At 40.2% G+C, this 21,588-nt stretch overlaps 1 protein-coding gene across 2 annotated transcripts in view; it reads right to left on the bottom strand.

Moving 5' to 3' along the window:
- vps50 (VPS50 EARP/GARPII complex subunit) overlaps positions 1-21,588 on the bottom strand; it is a 182,923-nt gene that overhangs the window by 155,180 nt on the left and 6,155 nt on the right. For both annotated transcript variants that reach the window (XM_043689946.1, XM_043689947.1), the window contains exon 2: positions 15,223-15,294. In XM_043689946.1, the coding sequence (XP_043545881.1) occupies positions 15,223-15,294 (72 nt within the window). The remainder of the gene's footprint in view (positions 1-15,222; positions 15,295-21,588) is intronic.

Here is a 21,588-nt window from a genome sequence, read left to right on the forward strand (position 1 = left end):
TTGGCCTTATTCATTGATGATATTATCGCTAGCTTCCCTGCACCTTTCTGAGCAACTCTGCATGCCTTTGTCCAAATTGCTGCACTGCTCCATTCCCTCAACTTCTCTTTCTAAAACACCTAAACTTCCCTTCGAATGGACAGCTCTCAATGCTGCCACCCATTACTTCCGGTCACTAGCTCCAACATTGGCTACAAATTGCAGCACTCCGAACTAGTAGCTAAAATCTCTGAAGAACAATGAATGAGAAGTTACCAGATTCAATCTCCAATTCTTCATAGTCTTGGCATTCTAGAATTCACTGATGAACAACATATATGATGTTGCCTACACCACATTAGTCTTATGCATTATTTTCATAGGATTATCATTCAGACACAGAAAAATGTACTTCATAGGCCTTAACATCACACAAGGTTCTTCATACGCTAAATATCATCCATCTGCAGTTCTGAATTTAGAGCAATGCAGTGTCAAACTACTTTATAAAAATGCTGAATCCTTAAACTTTACCAATCTCTTGGTCAAAATCACTATGACAAGAGATCATAAACAATGAGCAGTTTAATCTTTGGATGAATCAAAGTAAAGTAAGTTCTGGACAAGTTACTGTCTCTTAGCTGCTTTCATGCTTTTTATAATGGCTGTTTTTGGCCTACATTGCTAAAGAATGAATATATTGAGAGCTCTCATCTGCACTCAGGGTATGAACAAGGGAGAAAGCGGTATAGAGGTAGTCAAAGAATGGAAAAGTATTCTCTTTCCAAATATCTGGGCCATTAAGTAACTCTGTGCGTTTAAAAATATATGCATTGAATTGCAATTCTTTCAATTGTCTTATCGCTGCCTGTTACAAAACACTAATGCTTGCATGTAGATCTGAGTGTGTTTCATCTACTTCAATTTGGAACCAGAAAAAAGGATAAAAATATTGCAACAGACTCGCTGAGATGCTTCTCAATTACCAAGATAGCTGTAAAACTTTTTTTGGTTTTATTGTCAACAGAGCAGTCAAATATTTGGAGGAACACACTGTGGCTTAAAACACATATTGAAAAAAAAAATTTCTTCTCCAAAATTCTCTATGGAAGGTGGTCAGAAGATGCCAAGATTTGACATTGAATTGAAGGAAGGTTGGAAGTGGTTAGTCCAGTGTTCACTTCTATTCTGAGTAGACAACTTAACTTTCTAATTCCATCATGTGCCTGACTTGACTCCAACTTTACAAAGTGCCTGTTGCCAAAGTCACCAGTACCTTTACTGCTTCTGTGGTAAACCCTTCTGTTAATTAAACCAAAAACTCAAAAAAAGCTCATCGTGCCTCGTAATCTGTTAAAATAAGAGTAATAGAAAGCTCCAAAATTCCACTATTTTAAGAAAATAATATCAATTTATTCTTTAACTCTAAAAGTCGCAAAATGCAGCACCTCGCATCTATCAGAATTAAACTCCATCCGCCACTCCTCAGCCCATTGGCCCATCTGATCAAGACCCTGTTGTAAACTGAGGTAACCTTCTTCGCTGTTCACTACACCTCCAATTTTGGCGTCATCTGCAAACTTACCAACGATATATCTTATGCTCACATCCAAATCATTTATGTAAATGATGAAAGTTAGTGGACCCAGCACACAGATCCTTGTGGCACTTCACTGGTCACATGCCTTCAGTCTGAAAAACAACCCTCCACCACCACCCTCTGTCTTCTGCCTTTGAGCCAGTTCTGTATCCAAATGGCTAGTTCTCCCTGTATTCCATGAGATCTAACCTTGCTAATCAGTCTCCCATGGGGAACCTTGTTGAACACCTTACTGAAGTCTATATAGATCACATCTACCACTCTGCCCTCATCAATCCTCTTTGTTACTTCTTCAAAAAACTCAACCAAGTTTATGAGACATGATTTCCTACGCATGAACCATGTTGACTATCCCTAATCAGTCCTTGCCTTTCCAAATGCACGTACATCCTGNNNGTCAGGCTCACTGGTCTATAGTTCCCTGGCTTGTCCTTACCACTCTTCTTAAATAGTGGCACCATGTCAGCCAACCTCCAATGCTCCAGCACCTCACCTGTGACTATCGATGATACAAATATCTCAGCAAGAGGCCCAGCAATCACTTCTCTCGCTTCCCACAGAGTTCTAGAGTACACCTGATCAGGTCCTGGGGATTTATCCACCTTTACCCATTTCAAGACATCCAGCACTTCCTCCTCTGTAAAATGGACATTTTTCAAGATGACACCATCTATTTCTCTACATTCTATATATTCTATCCTTTTCCACAGTAAATACTGACGCAAAATACTCGGCTAGTATCTTCCCCCATTTTCTGCAGCTCCACACAAAGGATGCCTTGCTGATCTTTGAGGCGCCCTATTCTCTCCCTTGTTACCCTTTTGTCGTCAATGTATTTGTAAAATCCTTTTGGATTCTCCTTACTTCTATTTGCCAAAGCTATCTCATGTCCCCTTTTTGCCTTCCTGTTTTCCCTCTTAAGGATACTCCTAATGCCTTTATACTCTTCTAAGGATTCACGCGAAAAATTGTCTAAAACTGACATATGCTTCCTTCTTTTTCTTAACCAAACCCTCAATTTCTCTAGTCATCCTAGCATTCCCTATTCTGGATTAATGGTGCTGGAAGAGCACAGCAGTTCAGGCAGCATCCAAGGGGCTTCAAAATCAACATTTCGGACAAAATCCCTTCATCAGGAATAAAGGCAGTGAGCCTGAAGCATGGAGAGATAATCTAGAGGAGGGTGGAGGTGGAGAGAAAGTAACAGAGTACAATGGGTGAGTGGGGGAGGGGATGAAGGTGATAGGTCATGGAGGAGAGGGTGGGGTGGATAGGTGGAAAAGGAGATAGGCAGGTAGGATCGCCGCTCCCTCACCACCAGATGCCTGGAGGAAGAACGCCTCATCTTCCGCCTCGGAACACTTCAACCCCAGGGCATCAATGTGGACTTCAACAGTTTCCTCATTTCCCCTTCCCCCACCTCACCCTAGTTCCAAACTTCCAGCTCAGCACTGTCCCCATGACTTGTCCGGACTTGTCCTACCTGCCTATCTCCTTTTCCACCTACCCACCCTCTCCTCCCTGACCTATCACCTTCATCCCCTCCCCCATGCAGTTATTGTTTTTACCAGCATTCCCTATACCTACCAGACTTTCCTCTCACCCTAACAGGAATATACTGTCTCTGGATTCTCGTTATCTCATTTCTGAAGGCTTCCCATTTTCCAGCCTTTTACCTGCAAACATCTGTCCCCAATCAGCTTTTGAAAGTTTTTACCTCATACCATCAAAATTGACCTTTCTCCAATTTAGAACTTTAAATTTTAGATGTGGTCTATCCTTTTCCATCACTATTTTAAATCTAATAGAATTATGGTCGTTGGTCCCAAAGTGCTCCCCCATTGACACGTCAGTCACCTGCCCTGCCTTATTTCCCAAGAGTAGATCACGTTTTGCACCTTCTCTTGTAGGTACATCCACAGACTGAATCAGAAACTGTTCTTGTACACACTTAAATTCCTCTCCATCTAAACCCTTAACACTATGGCAGGTCCAGGCTATGTTTGGAAAGTTAAAATCCCCTACCATAACCACTCTTATTCTTACATAATAGAAGTAAATTACTGCGGATGCTGGAAACTGAAACCAAAAGAGAAAATGCTAGAAAATCTCAACAGGTCTGGCAGCATCTGTAAGGAGAGAAAAGAGCTGATATTTCGAGTCCAACTTTTCTCTTCTTACAGACACTGCCAGACCTGCTGGGATTTTCTCTATTATTCTTACAGATAGCTGAGATCTCCTTACAAATTTGTTTCTCAATTTCCTGCTGACTATTAGGGGATCTGTAATGCAAACTCAATGAGGTGATCCCTTTCTTATTTATCAGTTCCAACCAAATAACTTCCCTGGATGTATTCCCAGGAATATCCTGCATAAGTACAGCTGCAATACTATACCTTATCAAAAATGCCACTCCCTTCCTCTCTTGCCCACTTCCTGCCCTGGATCCTTCCTGTAGCATTTGTTTCCTGGAACATTAAACTGCCAGTCTTGTCCATCCCTGAGCCACGTTTCTGCAATTGCTCTGATATCCCAGTCCTATGTTCCTAACCATGCCCTGAGTTCATGTGCCTTCCCTGTTAGGCCCCTTGCATTGAAATAAATGCAGTTTAATGTATTAGTTCTATCTTGTTCTCTGTTTTGTCCCTGACTTTGACTCGCTCCGTTTCTCAACTGTACCCGTCTCTGATAGGTCTCTTTCCTCACTATCTCTCTCGGTCCCACCTCTTCTCCCTCCCCTCCCCTTCAATACAGTATAACTCCACTGAGCGCCATCTTTGTTCCTTTACAACCTGCAGACCCAGAAATTAATACCATCTTTTTGCCCTAAAAAGCAGTGCTAGGTGTAGGGAATCCTGGATGACTACAGAAATTGAGGTTTTGGTTAAGAAAATGAAGGAAGCATATGTAAGGTGCACACAGGTGAGATCGAATGCATCCTTAAAGAGTATATAGGCAGTAGAATACTTAACAGGAAACTCAGGAGGGCAAAATAGCTTTGGCAAACAGGGGTAAGGAAAATCCAAAGGGTTTGTATAAATACTCTGAGGACAAAAGGGTAACAAGTGAAAGAATAGGGTCCCTCAAAGATCAGCAAGGCAGCCTTTCAGTGGAACCGCAGGAGATGGGGGAGGCACTAATTAAGTATCTCGCATCAGTGTTTACTGTAGAGAAGGACATGAAAGATACAGAATGTGGAGAAATAGATGGTGACATCTTGAAAAATGTCCATATTAAAGAGGTGGTGGTGCTGGATGTCTTGAAATGCATAAAAGTGGATTAATCCCCAGGATCAGATCAGGTATACCCGAGAACTCTGTGGGAAGGTAGAGAAGTGATTGCTAGACCCCTTGCAGAGATATTTGCATCATCGATAGTCACAGGTGAGGTGCGGGAAGACTGGAGGTTGGCTAACGTGGTGCCACTATTTAAGAAAGGTGGTAAGGAAAAGCCAGGGAACTATAGACCGGTGAGCCTGACATCTGTACTGGGGAAGTTGTTGGAAGGAGTCCTGAGGGACTGGATTTACATGTAATTGGAAAGGCAAGGACTGATTCCAGATAGTCAACATGGCTTTGTGCATGGAAAATAATGTCTCAAGAATTTGATTGAATTTTTTGAAGTAACAAAGAGGATTGATGAGGGCAGAGCGGTGGAGGTGATCTATATAGACTTCAGTAAGGCATTCGGAAAGATTCCTCATGGGACACTGGTTAGCAAGGTTAGATCTCATGGAGTATAGGGAGAACTAGACATTATAATACAGAACTGGCTCCAAAGAGGATTGATGAGGGCAGAGCGGTGGGGGTGATCTATATAGACTTCATTCAGGCATTCGGAAAGATTCCTCATGGGACACTGGTTAGCAAGGTTAGATCTCATGGAGTATAGGGAGAACTAGACATTATAATACAGAACTGGCTCGAAGGGAGAAGACAGAGTGTTGTGGTGGTGGGTTGCTTTTCAGACTAGAGGCCTGTGACCAGTGGAGTGCCACAAGGATTGGTGATCGGTCCACTACTTTTCATCATTTATATAAATGAGTTGCATGCTATCATATGAGGTTCAGTTAGTAAGTTTGCAGATGACACCAAAATTGGAGGTACAGTGGACAGCAAAGAAGATTATCTCAGAGTACAACAGGATATTGATCAGATGAGCCACCAACTTGGATAAATGTGAGGTGCTGCATTTTGGGAAAGCAAATCAGAACAGGACTTATACACTTAATGGTAAGATCCAAGGCAGTGTTGCTAAACAAAGAGACCTTGGAGTACAGGTTCATAGTTCCTTGAAAGTAGAGTCGCAGGTAGATAGGATAGTGAAGAAGGCGTTTAGTACGCTATCCTTTATTGGTCAGATCATTTGAGTATAGGAGTTGGGACGTCATGTTGCGGCTGTAAAAGACATTGGTTAGGCCACTTTTGGAATACTGTGCACAATTCTGGTCTCCTTCCAATCAGACAGATGTTGCGAAACTTGAAAGGGTTCAGAAGACATTTGCAAGGATGTTGCCAGGGTTGGAGGATTTGAGCTATCAGGAGAGGCTGAATAGGCTGGGGCCGTTTTTCCCAGAGCATCAGAGGCTAAGGGGTGACCTTCTCGGGGTTCATAAAATCATGAGGAGCACGGATAGGATAAATAGACAAGATCTTTTCCCTGGGATGGGAGGGTCCAGAATTAGAGGGCATATGTTTAAAGTGAGAGGGGAAAGATATAAAAAGAGGCCTTAGGAGCAACTTTTTCATGCAGCGGGTGATGCATGTATGGAATGAACTGCCAGAGGAAATGGTGGAGACTGGTAAAATTACAGCATTTAAAAGACATCTAGATGGGTATATGAATAGGAAAGAATGAGAGAGATATGGGCCATGTGGTGGCAAATGGGGCTAGGTTAGGATAACTAGTCAGCATGAACGAGTTGGATTGAAGGGTCTGCTTCCATGCTGTACATGTCCATGACTCTATGACTCTGAGATTGCTAGCTAGTCATCACAACTGTTTGTCAGCTCTCAGTTCTGAACAGCTTTTACTTTCTCTTCAAGGTATAGTACATACCTTCAACTTCATAACACTTCCCAATTCTACTGTTTGTGTGTTCACTTGGTCCGCTTTCTTCCATGCCTTGCCATTTATTTCTCTTCATCCATTTGCTTCATCAGACCCATTTCCCCCATGTTTACTGAGCCATATTACTTTTTAGGCTGCCACCAATTTGATTTTACATAGTTATCTTGATTTTCAAATCACCCCAAAGCCTACCTGCTCCCTCAGTGCAACTTTCTCCAGCCTCAAAGCATCTGAAATATCACTGGCTGGCCTTTTTCACATGCCCACTTTTAAATACTCTACAACTGCTAGTCATATTTCAGCTGCCTCAATCCTTTATTCTGAGTTCCTTCTTTGCCTCTCTTCCTCTCTGCTCCTTTACAATGTTCCTGAAAAATCTCATTAACCAGGCTGCAGCCACCTATCATAATATCCCCTCATGTGACTCCAAATGTTTCCATTGATAGTGCTCCTGTGAAACACCTTGCATGGTTCACTTTATTTGGTGCAATATGATGCGAATTATTGCTTTTGTATCTGGTTATGTCTGTGAATAGATACTCCAACTTAAAAAAAAATCACTAAATTCTGACAGCAAGTTACTGATTCCTACACCAAGCACCACAATTTATGACAATACTGTCAGTGATAATCCAGCATATTAGCAATCAACCAACCACATATCTACGGTAATTCCCACTTTTTCCCCAGTAATTCCCAGATTTTTTTCCTGATATCCAAAACCTAATTACTTCATCTCCCCTGAAACACAGCAAGTTTGTCCCCACACTTGCACAGCTGAAGCAAGTGACCTGTACACAGTGTCAAACACCTGTACTATTTAAGGTGTCAATCACAATCGCAAAGCAACCTAAGTAATGAAAGCAGAGAGTGTTCTATTTTATTAAAGTAAGGACAACATCTCGTAAAAGATTTACTTGCATTGATTTATTAGTTCCATACCTGAAAGTGAAAGAAGGCAATATTTTCATTTCAGTTTGACTCGAAACTGATCTCAAAATCTAATTAAGGAATTAAGAAAACCTGATACGGATGTATGCTACAGCAAAGAACAACAAATTAGATTTTAAGAAAGACTGAACCTTGGAACCCATTTTTGGTTTTAAAAAAGGATTCATAAACATTGGGCGATATGGCAAGTTGAAATTTTTAAGAACGAACACTGAGTTGCTTTATTTAAAACACAGAGATTTAGTTTAGAACATTGTGGAATTTGTCATAGCTGTCAAACTGTGAGGTGAACTTTCAGTTCAGGTTGTTGGTTGCCAAGTGGATCTGAAGCCTTCACAGTGCACTAAAAGCTCTTAATGAAATAACTTATATTTTTCAGTTTTGTATTTACAGAGTATTTATAGAGCATTAACCAGGCAAGAAAAAGTCTGGAAAAGAGTTTTGCAACTGGAATAACATTGAATAAACACAGCATAGGAAAAGTCTGCTTGTGTCCTTATCACATGCTCTCACTGTGAATTGTACTCAGGAAACAAATCAGACCAGAAACTCAGCTGGATTCACCACATAAATACAGTGGCTACAAAAGCAGGTCAGAAGCTCGGAATACTGCAGTGAGTAACTCATCTCCAGACTCCGCAAAGCTAATCCATCATCAGGGCACAAGTCAGGAGTGTGATGGAATACTTTTCACTTGCCTGGATGGGTGCAGCCTCACAGCACACAAGCAGCTTGACAACATCCAGTACAAAGCAGCCCACTTGATTGGCACCACATCTACCACTGATGCTTAGCACACACTGCTGCTACTATTTGCAAGATGCACTGCAGAATATCACCCAAGATCATCAGACAGATCCTTCCAAACCCACAATCACTGCCATCTAGAAGGATAAGGACAGCACCACCTGCACGTTCCTGTCTGAGCCACTTGGAAATATACTGCCGTTCCTTCACTGTCGCTGGGTGAAAATCCTGGAATTTCCTCCCTAATTGCATTGTGGGTCAACCCACAACAGGTGGAATGCAGTGGTTCAAGAAGGCAGTTCACCATCACCTTCTCAAGGGCAACAAGGGATGGGCAATGAATGCTGGCCAGCCAGCAATGCCACGCTCCATAAGTGAATTTAAGAAGTACAATACAAACAATACAGAGTGATGGAAATACTCAGCGTGCCAGACACCATCTGTGGAAAGAAACAGTAATTTGTCAGGATAGTTACCTTTCACCTGCTGAAAGTCAGTAAACTGAAACATCAACTGATTTTAAATTTTAAACATAGATAACGCCAAGTGACAAATAAGCACTCATCCAAATTTGAACGGATGAGAGACCTAGAGTTATAATTTCGACGTTCTAATACTATTTCTGCAGAAAGCCAAGCTTTGTCAAAGCTTTTCATCTTGAACTCAACAGAACAATTCACAAGAAAAACCCATGGAGAGGAAAACAACAAATGGAGAGGAAAATAGCCACGCTGTACGAAAGGACAGTGTTGTTTGGTAGAAACATTACCATGAAGAACAAACCAGTTATTTTCCATGGGAACCTGATGAAGAAGGAGCGCTCCAAAAGCTACTGCTTCCAAATAAACCTGTTGGACTATACCCTAGCACATGATTTTTAAACTTTGTACATTCCAGTCCAACTCCGACACCTCCAAATCCAGTTAATTTCGACTGACATTTAACTGTCAAGCATTATTTAAACTTTAAAACAGCATTTTAACTCTGGTCATGGCATTGCCCTATGATTTGAACCCGAGAATAGCTGTCACATATTTTGTTGAAGTGAAACCGGTACAAAGTTTGTGTGCATGTTATTTATGACTGTAACAATAGAGGGAACATGTTGTTTCCAGTACAAGTGTGCCACACAGCAAGCTCTGGCTATTTGTTCACTTTTTTTCTGAAAGATGCTCCCCTCAAACCAAAACGTTCAGGTGAAAAAGAATGTGCAGGAACTTATGACAGCTGAAAGAATGTCATTTGGTGGCTATTTTTGCTAATTAAGCTGCGCAGATCTGTGTATTTCTCTACAGGACATAACCTGAAAAGCAGCTAAGTTTCACAGTGACATCTAAATACGAGAATCAGAAGCACAGTACCCATACAGCAATTTTTAAAAAACACTGTCCACTGAACAGAAAGGACACCTTTTCAGAGTGGGAAGAAAATTTATTTTGAAATTATCTACAAATTTCTCCCAATCTAGCCTCTACTTAAACAGTGAATATGCTACACAGAAAATTGAAATAAATATTCTAAACACTGAGCTAAGCATCAACGTACTACATGCCATTTGTGGGAATACAGTCAACCAATTTGTTCAGCGTTGTGCAGGTTAAAATCAACAGAATAGAATCTACATTGAAATGATTGAAGTCTTGAAGTTGCAAGCTAATCAGGTTTTGATTGCTGATATTATACTGCCATCTACAGAGTTGAAGCAACATTAGCACAATAAGGAGTGTACAATAGAACATTTCCCAGCTCTTGCAGTGAACCACACCATGAATTAAACAATCCCAGGCAAGAAAATGTCCAACAATGCCAAACGTTATTCGATAAACAACCCATGTACTTTGCACACGCACTCAATGAGTACTCAGACAGATTTTGTATATGCCTCCAGCCTAAACTAACTGCAGCATTAATCAGTTAGCACGGCTGTCTCACAGCACCTGGGTCCCAGGTTCGATTCCAGCCTTGGGTGACTGTCTTTGTAGAGTTTGTACATTCTCCCCGTGTCTACGTGGGTTTCCTCCGGATGCTCCGGTTTCCTCCCACAATCCAAAGTTGTGCAGGTCGGGTGAATTGGCCATGCTAAATTGCCCGTAGTGTTAGGTGCATTAGTCAGAGGGAAATGGGACTGGGTGGGTTACTCTTTGAAGGGTCGGTGTAGGCCGAAGGGTCGGTGTAGGCTGAAGGGTCGGTGTAGGCCGAAGGGCCTGTTTCCACACTGTAGGGAATCTAATCTAATCATCAACCAATTGCATTAGCAGGACTTGACATCATGTTTAGCTTTAGACTGGCTCATATAATTTGAGATAACGTTAGGCCCCAGCAGACAAATCTCCAATCGCTTTTTCATTGAGGATTGAAAGTAAATGGATTAAAAATTCACCCTCGATTAAAATGCATCGTAACCACATAAGGTTTGTAACCTCAAACCGATAGTATTTCAACAGGCAGGAAGGGAAATGAAGGGTGGTGGTGCAGAGGGTGAACCACAGGAGAGGGCCAAATCGTTGATATCAAACACCAGAGAAATTCAACAGCATGAGGAGAATAATATTTCACACTCAGCTGCAACAGCTTAATTAAATTTAATCTGTATCAGGCCACCTGATACAGGGGAGAAAACTGCATCCAACCAATTTGAACATTAAATACTGGGAGAAATCTCAAACATTATTCAAGGAACAGTACACACAGGAACAAGCCCTTTGACCCAGCGAGGTTCTGCTGCCTTTCTAAACTAAAATCTTTTGCCTTTACGTGGTCCATTTCCGTCGACTCACTGCCTATTCATATATCTGTCAAGATATCTCTATATCCACCTCCACCATCTCCCCTAGCAGCTTATTTCAGGCACTTGCCACCTCTGTATAAAAAGTTTGTCCCTCACATCTCCTTTGAACTTTTCCCTTTTACCTTAAATCTATGTCCCCTAGTAATTGACATTTCTATCCTGAGAAAAATACTCTGACTATCCATTCTACTAACGCCTCTCTCAATTTTGTATACTTCTGTGAGGTCACCTCTCATCCTTCAATGTTCAATTGAAAACAAACACAATTTGTCCAAACTCTCTGCAGAATCTTTTCTGTACACTCTCCAAAGCTTCCAAATCCTTCTGGTAGTATAGTGACCAGACTGTACACAATATTTCAAACATGGCCCACCTAAAGTTCTATACAGGTGTAATGTGACATTTTTATATTCTATGCCTTAACCAATGACAGCAAGCATGCCATCTGCCATTGTGACCACCAAATCCACTTTCAGGGAACTGTGAACCTATACACCTAGATCCTTCTCTATGTTGCTGCTTCTAAGGGTTCTGCCACTTACTGCATACTTCTCCCCTGTACAAGATCTTACAGACTGCTTTCTTTCACGTTTGATCAGATTAAACTCCATCTGCCATTTCTCCCAAGTCTACAGCCCATTAATATCTTGCTAATCCACCTCACTATCTGTGCTCCCCAATCTTTGTGCCGTCTGCAAACTTATTAATCAGACCACCTATATTCTCCTCCAAATAATTTTTATATATATATATAAGAATATATATATATATAATTATATATTAGAAGCTACAGGAATACGATTGGTCACAGTGATCTCCAGTCAGAAAACATCTCTACCACTGCTGTCTTCTATGACTAAGCCAGATTTGTATCCATTTTACCAGCTCACCATGAATCCCATGTGACTTCACTCTTGTGTCAGCCTGCCATGACGGGCCTAGTCAAAGGCCTTGCTAAACCATCCAGATGACATCTACCAGCCTGACCTCATCAATTGTCTTTGTCACTTCTTCAAAAAACTCAATCAAGTTGGTGAGGCATAACCTTCCCCACATAAAGCCATGCTGTCTCTCGCTAATAAATCCATATTTTTCCAAATGTAAGTAAATCGTCTCCTTAAGAATCTTCTCCATTAATTTCCCTGCCACTAACATAAGGCTCCACTGGCCTAGAAATTCCTGTTTTCCTAAACATTACGTATGCCACTTTTTTTCTTTTCAACTGAGCTCTCAATTTCTTTTGTCATCCTGAAACCTACCACCCTTATCCTTCATGCTGGTCCCAAACTCTAATCAGTTGGCCTTCTAAAGATTCCCACATGCCAGGTGTACTTACCATCATTCAGCCGCCCCAATCTACATTCCCCAGTTCCTACCTACCTTTTGGAAGTTAGCCTTCCCCAGTTTAGCACTTTCACCCAAGAACTACTCTTACCCTTATCCATGAGTCACTTAAACATTACATAATTATGGTCACTGTTCCCAAAATGCTCCCCCACTGAAACTTCAATCACCTGGCAGTACCAGGACTAACATCCTTAATTGGATAACTCTCATATTGTTTCAAAAAACTGTCCTGAACACACCTAGTAAATTTCCCCTATTTAGGCCCCTGGAGCGATTACCAGTCAATGTTGGGGAAGTTAAAATCACCTACTACAGTACCCTGCAGTACAATCCCATCAAAGTGACCGCACCCTTCCTATTCTGGAGTTCCACCCATATGGCTTTGCTGGATGAGCCCCCCAAGGTGTCCTCTCCCAGTATAGCTGTGATATTTTCCATATCAGCAACCTAACTCCCCCACCTCTTATGCATCCTGCTCTATCTCACCTGAAACATCTAAATCCCAGAATATTAAACTGTCAGTCTTGCTACCCTCTCAAACAAGTTTCTCTAATAGCTACATCATCATTGTCATTTGTATTAATTCAGGCTCAAAGTTCATCTGACTTAACTATCCTACTCCTCACATTCAAACAAAAACACCTCAGACCATTAGTCTTGCGATGTTCAGTAACCTCTCCCCGTCTATTCTTCCTCTTAATCTTACTGACCTTAGCCTCTGACTCCTCCTTGGCCTTTTAAATTGGTGACCTTCTGCTCTGGTTCCTGACCCCCTGCCACACTAGTTTAAACCCTCCCAAGTAGCGCTAGTAAACCTTGCTGCCACAATACCGATGCCCCTACGGTTTAGGTGCAACCTTGTCCTTCCTGTACAGTCCGACCTGAACAAAAGTGGTTTCCTGCTTACCCTCAAATATCGGCAATTACACTTATATTCTAATGATAGGCAAGTCTTGAGTAGATCAACAGTAACTACTTTTGAAACGAAAGAAAGAGAGAGAAAGAGAAGAGAGAGAGAGAAAGAGAAGAGACAGAGAGAGAGAGAAAGAGAAGAGAGAGAGAGAGAAAGAGAAAGAGAAAGAGAAGAGAGAGAAAGAGAAAAGAAAGAAAAGAAAGAAAAGAAAGAAAAGAAAGAAAAGAAAGAAAAGAAAGAAAAGAAAGAAAAGAAAGAAAAAGAAAGAAAGAAAGAAAAGAAAGAAAAGAAAGAAAAGAAAGAAAGAGATCAGCAAAAGAAGATCACTTCATTTAGATTTAATTGTCAAATAATAAATGGTCCCTTATTAACTTTCTACAGGGAACAGGAGATGTTAAACTGACTCAATACTAAAGCCAGACTGAACATACTAAATTGAAGCATTTACCTCCTAAAGAAAACACTCAGCAAAATATTTTAGCCAGAAGATGTACAATTTGATAAAACTAATTTGTGACAATGTGAAGTTTATTTTGTTAATGAGCAAGGTTAAGTCATCTGTATAAAAAATTACAATTTAAGAAATCTTCAATATCATAAGTTACTTACGAACGTAATACATTATTCACATATGAAATAGTTTCTCACAACACCCTTAATACAGATTCGCACAGGAATTTCACAGATTACCACAATTTCAATTATATATAGATGTTTGGAATATTGACATCATAGTTGCTCAATAACTTGGCAAATCAGAACGGGACATATTTAAAATAATTTACATTTCTCCTATATACTAAAGACAGTGTGCTTTTAATTTGGCCCGTCCCCCTTTCAGGTGGTTATTCACCCTTGGATTCTCTCAGCATTTGTTTTTGCTTGAATAGAAAATTACATTCACTTCTTTATCAATATGTTGAATTTTGCACACTTCATCTCAAAGCACCTATATATATATACATTAAATTGCTCAGTGATAAAACACTTTCTATTACAAATCTCTTCATCAATTTTTGAAGGAATGATTCTGAAAACTTTACAACATATTAGGAACCTAAACTAAATACTAAAAAATGTTTTTTTTTCTACTCCCTTATTCAATAACAAGTTGATCTTCTGCAAGCATAAAAGGAGAAGAGAATCTTTGGTGAAAGTGTTTAATATCATGAAAGGTTGAGATAAAGCAAATTAAACTATTTTTTCCTAACTTCCTAAGGGCCAATAATCACGATGCACAGATTTAAGGCAGAAATGCTGATGAGTAATTATAAGTTATTTCAAAAGGTTTGGATTTGGAACATAAATGCCTGTTAAGCTGTTAGATACACGATAAATAAATTTTCAAAAAAATAAATGGATAAATATCTGAAGAAATTCAACTCTTATGAACATGGGAGATTAGCCAGGAAATGGATTAACTAAATTCTTAAAAAAAAAAGTTGGTACAAACTGAATGGGACAACGGCCAATTTATCTGCGATACTACTCATTATGTGACTTTATTCATTTGTGAGCACCTTTACAATAATACAATAAATTCTCTTTATTAGATTTACTGAGGCTATCAATCTGATATACCAAATAATCCTTTTTTTGTGGGTGGGTTGGGAAAAAGGAGGAGTGGTGGTGAAATTTTGCTACAATTCCTGTGAAGTGTTGAATTAGCTTAGAGAGTTTATTGTTCCAAAATGTAAGACTTCAGCTTGCAGGTGAAGAAATGGTAATTTTAAAAAGAGTTGGCTGCACACTTATAAAACATAATTAGATATACTGAATAGATACAAAACAAACTATTGGGTGACATGATAAACTTTGACACAATACCTTGCTGGGTATTCGAAAGTTTTCAACTGGAGATTTAACCTCTGTTACACTTTCCTGGGGGCTTTTCAGACCCTGTAATTAAAAGAAAAATAGTTTTACAATGGAAGAATTCCATGGCAATTATAAATAGAAGATGATATAAGCCCCTGGACATGCCAACCTTAACTTTGCAGCTTCATGTGAAACTATTAGGACCATTAAAGTCAAAATGTACCAGTTTCAAGGCTAAGTTTCAAGAGTATGTTAGGCCAGCAGCAAGGTGAAGAGTGTTAGTTGGAGCATGGTTGGCACAGAGACACAGCAGAACTGCTGCCAACCAAAACCCAACTAATCAGCCCCTGCTTTACAAGCTGTACTCTTTCTCAGGTTGGGTTCTTGTGTGTTGGCTCTGATGAATTCACAATGAAGAGCTTCAATGTCATATCTCTTTTTGGCAATGTATCATTCTGCCCTTATAAACATTATTTGGAATCCCAGAACTTAATGTTGCAACTGCAACTTTCATGTTGCAGTTGTATAAGACTCTGGTGCGGCCGCGCCTGGAGTATTGTGTGCAGTTTTGGTCGCCATACTATAGGAAGGATGTGGAGGCACTGGAACGGGTGCAGAGGAGGTTTACCAGGATGTTGCCTGGTATGGTAGGAAGATCGTATGAGGAAAGGCTGAGGCACTTGGGGTTGTTTTCATTAGAGAAAAGAAGGTTTAGGGGTGACTTGATAGAGGCGTACAAGATGATTAGGGGTTTAAATAGGGTTGACCATGAGAACCTTTTTCCACGTATGGAGTCAGCTATTACAAGGGGGCATAGCTTTAAATTAAGGGGTGGTAGGTATAGGACAAATGTTAGGGGTAGTTTCTTTACTCAGCGAGTCGTGAGTTCATGGAATGCCCTGCCAGTAGCAGTGGTAGACTCTCCCTCTTTATGGGCATTTAAACGGGCATTAGATAGGCATATGGAGGATAGTGAGCTAGTGTAGGTTAGGTGGGCTTGGATCGGCGCAACATCGAGGGCCAAAGGGCCTGTACTGCGCTGTATTTTTCTATGTTCTATGTTCTTAATTCTAATATAGAAATAATGCAATAATTCCAAGTTGTCAATTATGGCTAACTTCCTAAACTACATATTACATTTGTATTTCAGAAATACAACATGAATCCTGGCCTTTAAATGTGTTTGTGATCAGTGTTTGAAATAATCAAGAATGTTGCCCAATTGTTTTGCCATTGCATTGTTTAAACTGGATTCAAAACAGAACTTTGTGAAAGGTGTCCCAATATTTAATTCCTGAAATTTTGGAAGAAGAATTGTTCTAATATTAATTAGAAAAAAGTACCATACAACTAAGTAATGCAATAGGTTAGATTCTGGTTCTTCATCTCTGGGACCAAAGTTAAAATTCAACCCAAATTGACAGCCTGCAAGTCTCCTCTACTGATTTCAAACTTCATGGGTCTGGAGGCCTCGAAGAGACTGCCTTTTGATCTGCCGCAAAACAACTCAGCATGAGTAGGAACTTTCACAGAATGGTCAGTACATGGAATGGAAAACAACATTCTAATGTACGGTTATTGATACTGGGACTAAGGAATGCAAACGGTAGATTTGTTTCAGGCTGTGTAAAACCTAATCTGTGATGCTTGGTGCTCAAATTATAAGACTTCCAATCACTAAACTAGACTCAGTTAGCGAGAATCTGCCCCTCTTGTTAAACTATGTTTTTATATTTACTCATATGTCTGCTAAACATAATAATAAGACATTAGAGCAGAAGTAGGCGATTCAGTCCATCAAATCTGTTCTGCCATTCAATGAGATCATGATTGACCTCATAATCTTTAATTCAATTTTCCTGTTTTTCTTTAAAACCCTTGATTAGATTTTTAATTAATAAGTCATTGATCCAAAGGTGTGTAATAACATCTCTGAACAGGCTGATTTGGGAAAAACCAAAATAAAAATCTGTATATCTCAGTCTTGAATATATTTAATGACCCAATTTCAACAACTCCGTGGTTAGGAATTCCACAGATTCACTACTATGAGAGAAGAACTTCCTCCTCATCTCTGTGACCTCTTACTCTGAGACATGAAAAATTAAATCAAACAAGGCTGTAATCCAATGGGAATAAAATCCCAATTTGTTCAGTGATCTCCTTCAAGGGAGGAATTGATCACCCTTATTTCATTGATGTGTGATGTCTCCAATCCCACACTATATTGTTTACACTCTGAATTAAACCAAACAAGCTGTGCAGTTGCAAAAAAAAAGTTCTAGTTGGTGATCCTCAACTACCTTCTCAGGGAAATAAACGTTGCCTTGACATTCCTGTCTGCATTCAGAGAACATTTTTTCTGATTACACACTGGTGTACACAGTTCATGGTAGTGTATCCATCAATTGTCAGCACAATGTACCAATTCTTTAAACACTTTAGTAAACAAATTTGTGTATAAACGATTTACATCACACACATTCTCAAACACTGGGCATATTTTTCACAAGGTAACATTGCATGAATAGTGTAAACAGAAATAGTGAAAACTCGCAAAGACACATTAAAAACCCTAAAAATAGAAAATGCAGAGTTATTTCAGGACAAGTTCATTTCAGGTTTCAAAAATATTGCACACAAATTCACAGTTCCTCACTGGGGTAAAAGTACATCTTGTACAAGGAAAACATTTAGTTATAGCATCTGCAAAGTAATAGGACCTAAAATACATTTACCAACATCACTTTAAATGGCAGGATGTTTTTGAAACACTTCAATATATATGTATACACAAATTGTTGTTCAACATTTTGAATTGCTAACTGAAGTTTCATTACACAACAGAAAAGTTGTGCTCCAAAACATTTCCCCCTTTCCGACCACACTAGTCTGCATTAGAACGAGGTAAATTGGTTTGACAAAAGTCAACACCATCACCTGCACTTGGAAATGCATGGCTGTTCTTTCCCATTCACAGGATCAAAATCCTTGACTTCTCTCCCTAAGGACATTGACTGACAATCTACAGATGTGGACTGCAACAATTCAAGAACACAGCTCGCCAGCCAGCAATGCCCAGGTCCCATGAATGAATAATTCTTTTTGAAAGTTCACAAGCTTATCTGGTGTCTGCAACGCAGACTAAGCCGCCTGATGCAAGCTCTTGGACACAGATAAAGGCAGAGCCCTCCTGCCCCAAAACATATTTACAGGCCGACCTTTGCATGGTCAGGAAGGAGATCACATCCAGATTGTTTGGGGATTTTGGAGGAAACATAGGAATTCAGTACAGAGGAGGAGGTGCTTTTTGCTTGTTTTTGCTTTGGCTCATAGTTCACAAAGTGATTTTTTTTGCACCATCAAGCGAAGCCCCAGGTCAGGGGCCCAACACAAAGAGTGATACGATAGATAAATTCATTGGTTGGTGATAGCTACTAATTTCACTATCTACCATAGGTTACTTTCAGATCAACAGAAAATAGGAAAAGTGTTTACAGGTTACAAAGTAAATGACCAGATTGAAATGCTTAAAGAGAACAGTGGATGAATAAAGATATTGAGGAGGTGCCAGTGTTGGACTGGGGTGGACAAAGTTAAAAATCACACAAATCATAGCTATCTGATGAAGGAACAGCGCTCCGAAAGCTAGTACTTCCAAATAAACCTGTTGGACTATAACCTGGTGTTGTGTGATTTTTAAAGATATTGAGGTTCTAGTCAAGAATAAAAGAGAATCTTACTTTAGATATAGATGACTTGGTTCAATTGAATCTCAATCAATTGAAAGAGTGTAGGGGCATTCTTTGGACAGAAATCAGGAAGGGAAAGAGGGGATTTCGCATTGGCTGATAAGGTTAATTCAAAGAGATTCTACAAAAATGTTGAACCCGGGTCTCTGGCGCTGTGAGGCAGCAGTGCTAACCACTGTGCCACCATGTCGCCCAATCTCAATCAGTTGAAAGAGTGTGGGGGCATTCTTTAGACAGAAATCAGGAAGGGAAAGAGGGGATTTCGCATTGGCTGATAAGGTTAATTCAAAGAGATTCTACAAAAATGTTAAGAGCAAGAGGTTAACTAGAGAGAGGGTAGGGCCCCTTAAAGATCAAGGAGGTTGAACCCCAGGAGATGGGAGAGATACTAAATGAATATTTCGCGTCAGGTTTTACTGCGGAGAAAGAAATGGAGTTTAGAGAATGCAGAGAAATAATCTTTGATCTTTTAAAAACAGTTTGCATTACAGAAGAGGAAGTTTGGGAGGTCTTAAGCGGATATAACGGTGGACAAATCTCCAGTATCAGATCAAACGTAGCCCAGAACATTGTGGGAAGGGAGGAAATTATGAGGCCCCTTGCAGAAATATTTGCATCATCTATAACTATGGGCGAGGTGCCTGATGACTTGAGAGTAGCTAACGTTGTACCCTGAAGAAAGTTTCCAAGGAGAACTATAGACCAATGAATCTGACATTGGTTGCAGGTAAATTGTTGGAGGTGATTATTAAAAGATAGAGTGTATGGACATTTTGAGATGCAAAAAAAATGATTAATGGTAGTAAGCATGGTTCTGTGCAAGGAAACCTGTATCTCACAAACATGAATGAGTTTTTTGAGCAAGTTACTACAAAGATTGATGATGGCAGAACAGTAGACATTTTTACTTGGAATTTATAAAGCCCTGAACAAGGTTTCACATGGTAGACTAATTAGAAAAGTTAGATCACGTGGGATCCATGGTGAGCTTGCCAATTGGATACATAATTAGCTTAATGTCAGGAGACAGAGTAATGGTGGATGGTTGCTTTTCACTCAGGAGGCCTGTGGCCAGCAGTGTTCCATAGGGATCGGCTCTGGGTCCTCTTTTGTTTGCTGTTTATATAAACAATTTGGATGAGAATACAGAAGGTATGGTTGGTAAGTTTGCGGACTACACCCAAATTGGTGGCATAGTAGACAGTGAAAAAAGAGCTTCTAAGAAAACAAAGGGATCTTGATCAAATATGTCAATGGGCTGAAAAATGGTAGATGAAGTTCAATCTGGTTAAATGTGAGGTATTACATAAAACAAGGGTAGGACTTATACAATTAACATAGGGCCTTGGGTAGTGTTGTAGAACAGAGGGTCCTCAGGGTACAGGTACACAATTCTTTGACGTTTGCCTCACATATAGACATGGTGGTTAAAAAGACGTTTGGCATGCTTGCCTTCATTGCTCAGTCCTTCGAGTGTAAAAGTTAGGAAATCATGTTGAGGTTGTACAGGGCATTGGTGAGGCCTCTTCTGGAATATTGTGTCTAGCTCTGGTCACCCACTTAGATGAATGATATAATCAAGCTAGAAAGGGTTCCGAACAGATTTACCAGGATGTTGCCAAGTATGGAAGGTTTCAGTTATGAAGGCAGGCAGGATAGGCTGGGACTTTTTTCACTGGAGTGGAGGAAGTTGAGAGGAGACCTGACAGAAATTTATAAAATAATAAGAGATACAGATAGAGTTAATGGTGGTTGTCTTTGCCCTAGAATGTGGGATTTCAAAACTAGGGGACATGTTTAAGATGAGCAGAGATTTTAAAAAAAGAAAAAGAGATAAATTCTTTAGACAGAGGATGGTTCGCATGTGGAATGAACTTCCTGAGAAAGTGGTGGATGTGGGTACAATTACAACATTTAAAATACATTTGGATTGACACAGGAAAGGTTCAGAGGGATATGGGCCAGGGGTAGACAGGTGGTTCTAGTTTAGTTTGGGATTATATTCGACATGGACAGATTGCACCAAAGAGTCTGTTTCCATGCTGTATGATTCTATCGAACGAAGTAAGTAATTAGAGATGATGTAGGAGCTGGTGGAGCCCAGTGAGGTTCATTGCGACTACATCTGTAGCAAACGTTGGTTCCTTGAGGAACTCTGGCTCAAAGTCAATGAGCTGGAGGTTTAAATTTGAGCACTATGATTGTATCTGTTTCCCAGAGCCTGAGACACAAGTCTAAATTTGTATCAGTGTCCCAGAGCGGGGGAGGAGAATCAGCTTGTATCTGTATCCCAGAGCAGGGAAGTGGGAACAGTTTCTTGGATAATGAGTTTCAGGAGGCTTTCACATCCCTCAGGTTAACTACCTTAGGACAGTGGTCAGAGGCAGGAGAGTGTAACTATAAGTGTGGCAGATAGAAGGATCCACGAGGTAGCGCTGAATGAGCCTCAGCCCTTGATTTGTCTAACAGGTTATGAGATCATAGAGGTAAAAACAATGACTGCAGATGCTGGAAACCAGATTCTGGATCAGTGGTGCTGGAAGAGCACAGCAGTTCAGGCAGCATCCGAGGACAGGCAAAGTCCGAGGACAGGCAAAATCGACGTTTCGGGCAAAAGCCAATC

Source organism: Chiloscyllium plagiosum, chromosome 5 (genome assembly GCF_004010195.1).
Source record: "Chiloscyllium plagiosum isolate BGI_BamShark_2017 chromosome 5, ASM401019v2, whole genome shotgun sequence".
NCBI lineage: Eukaryota > Metazoa > Chordata > Chondrichthyes > Orectolobiformes > Hemiscylliidae > Chiloscyllium > Chiloscyllium plagiosum.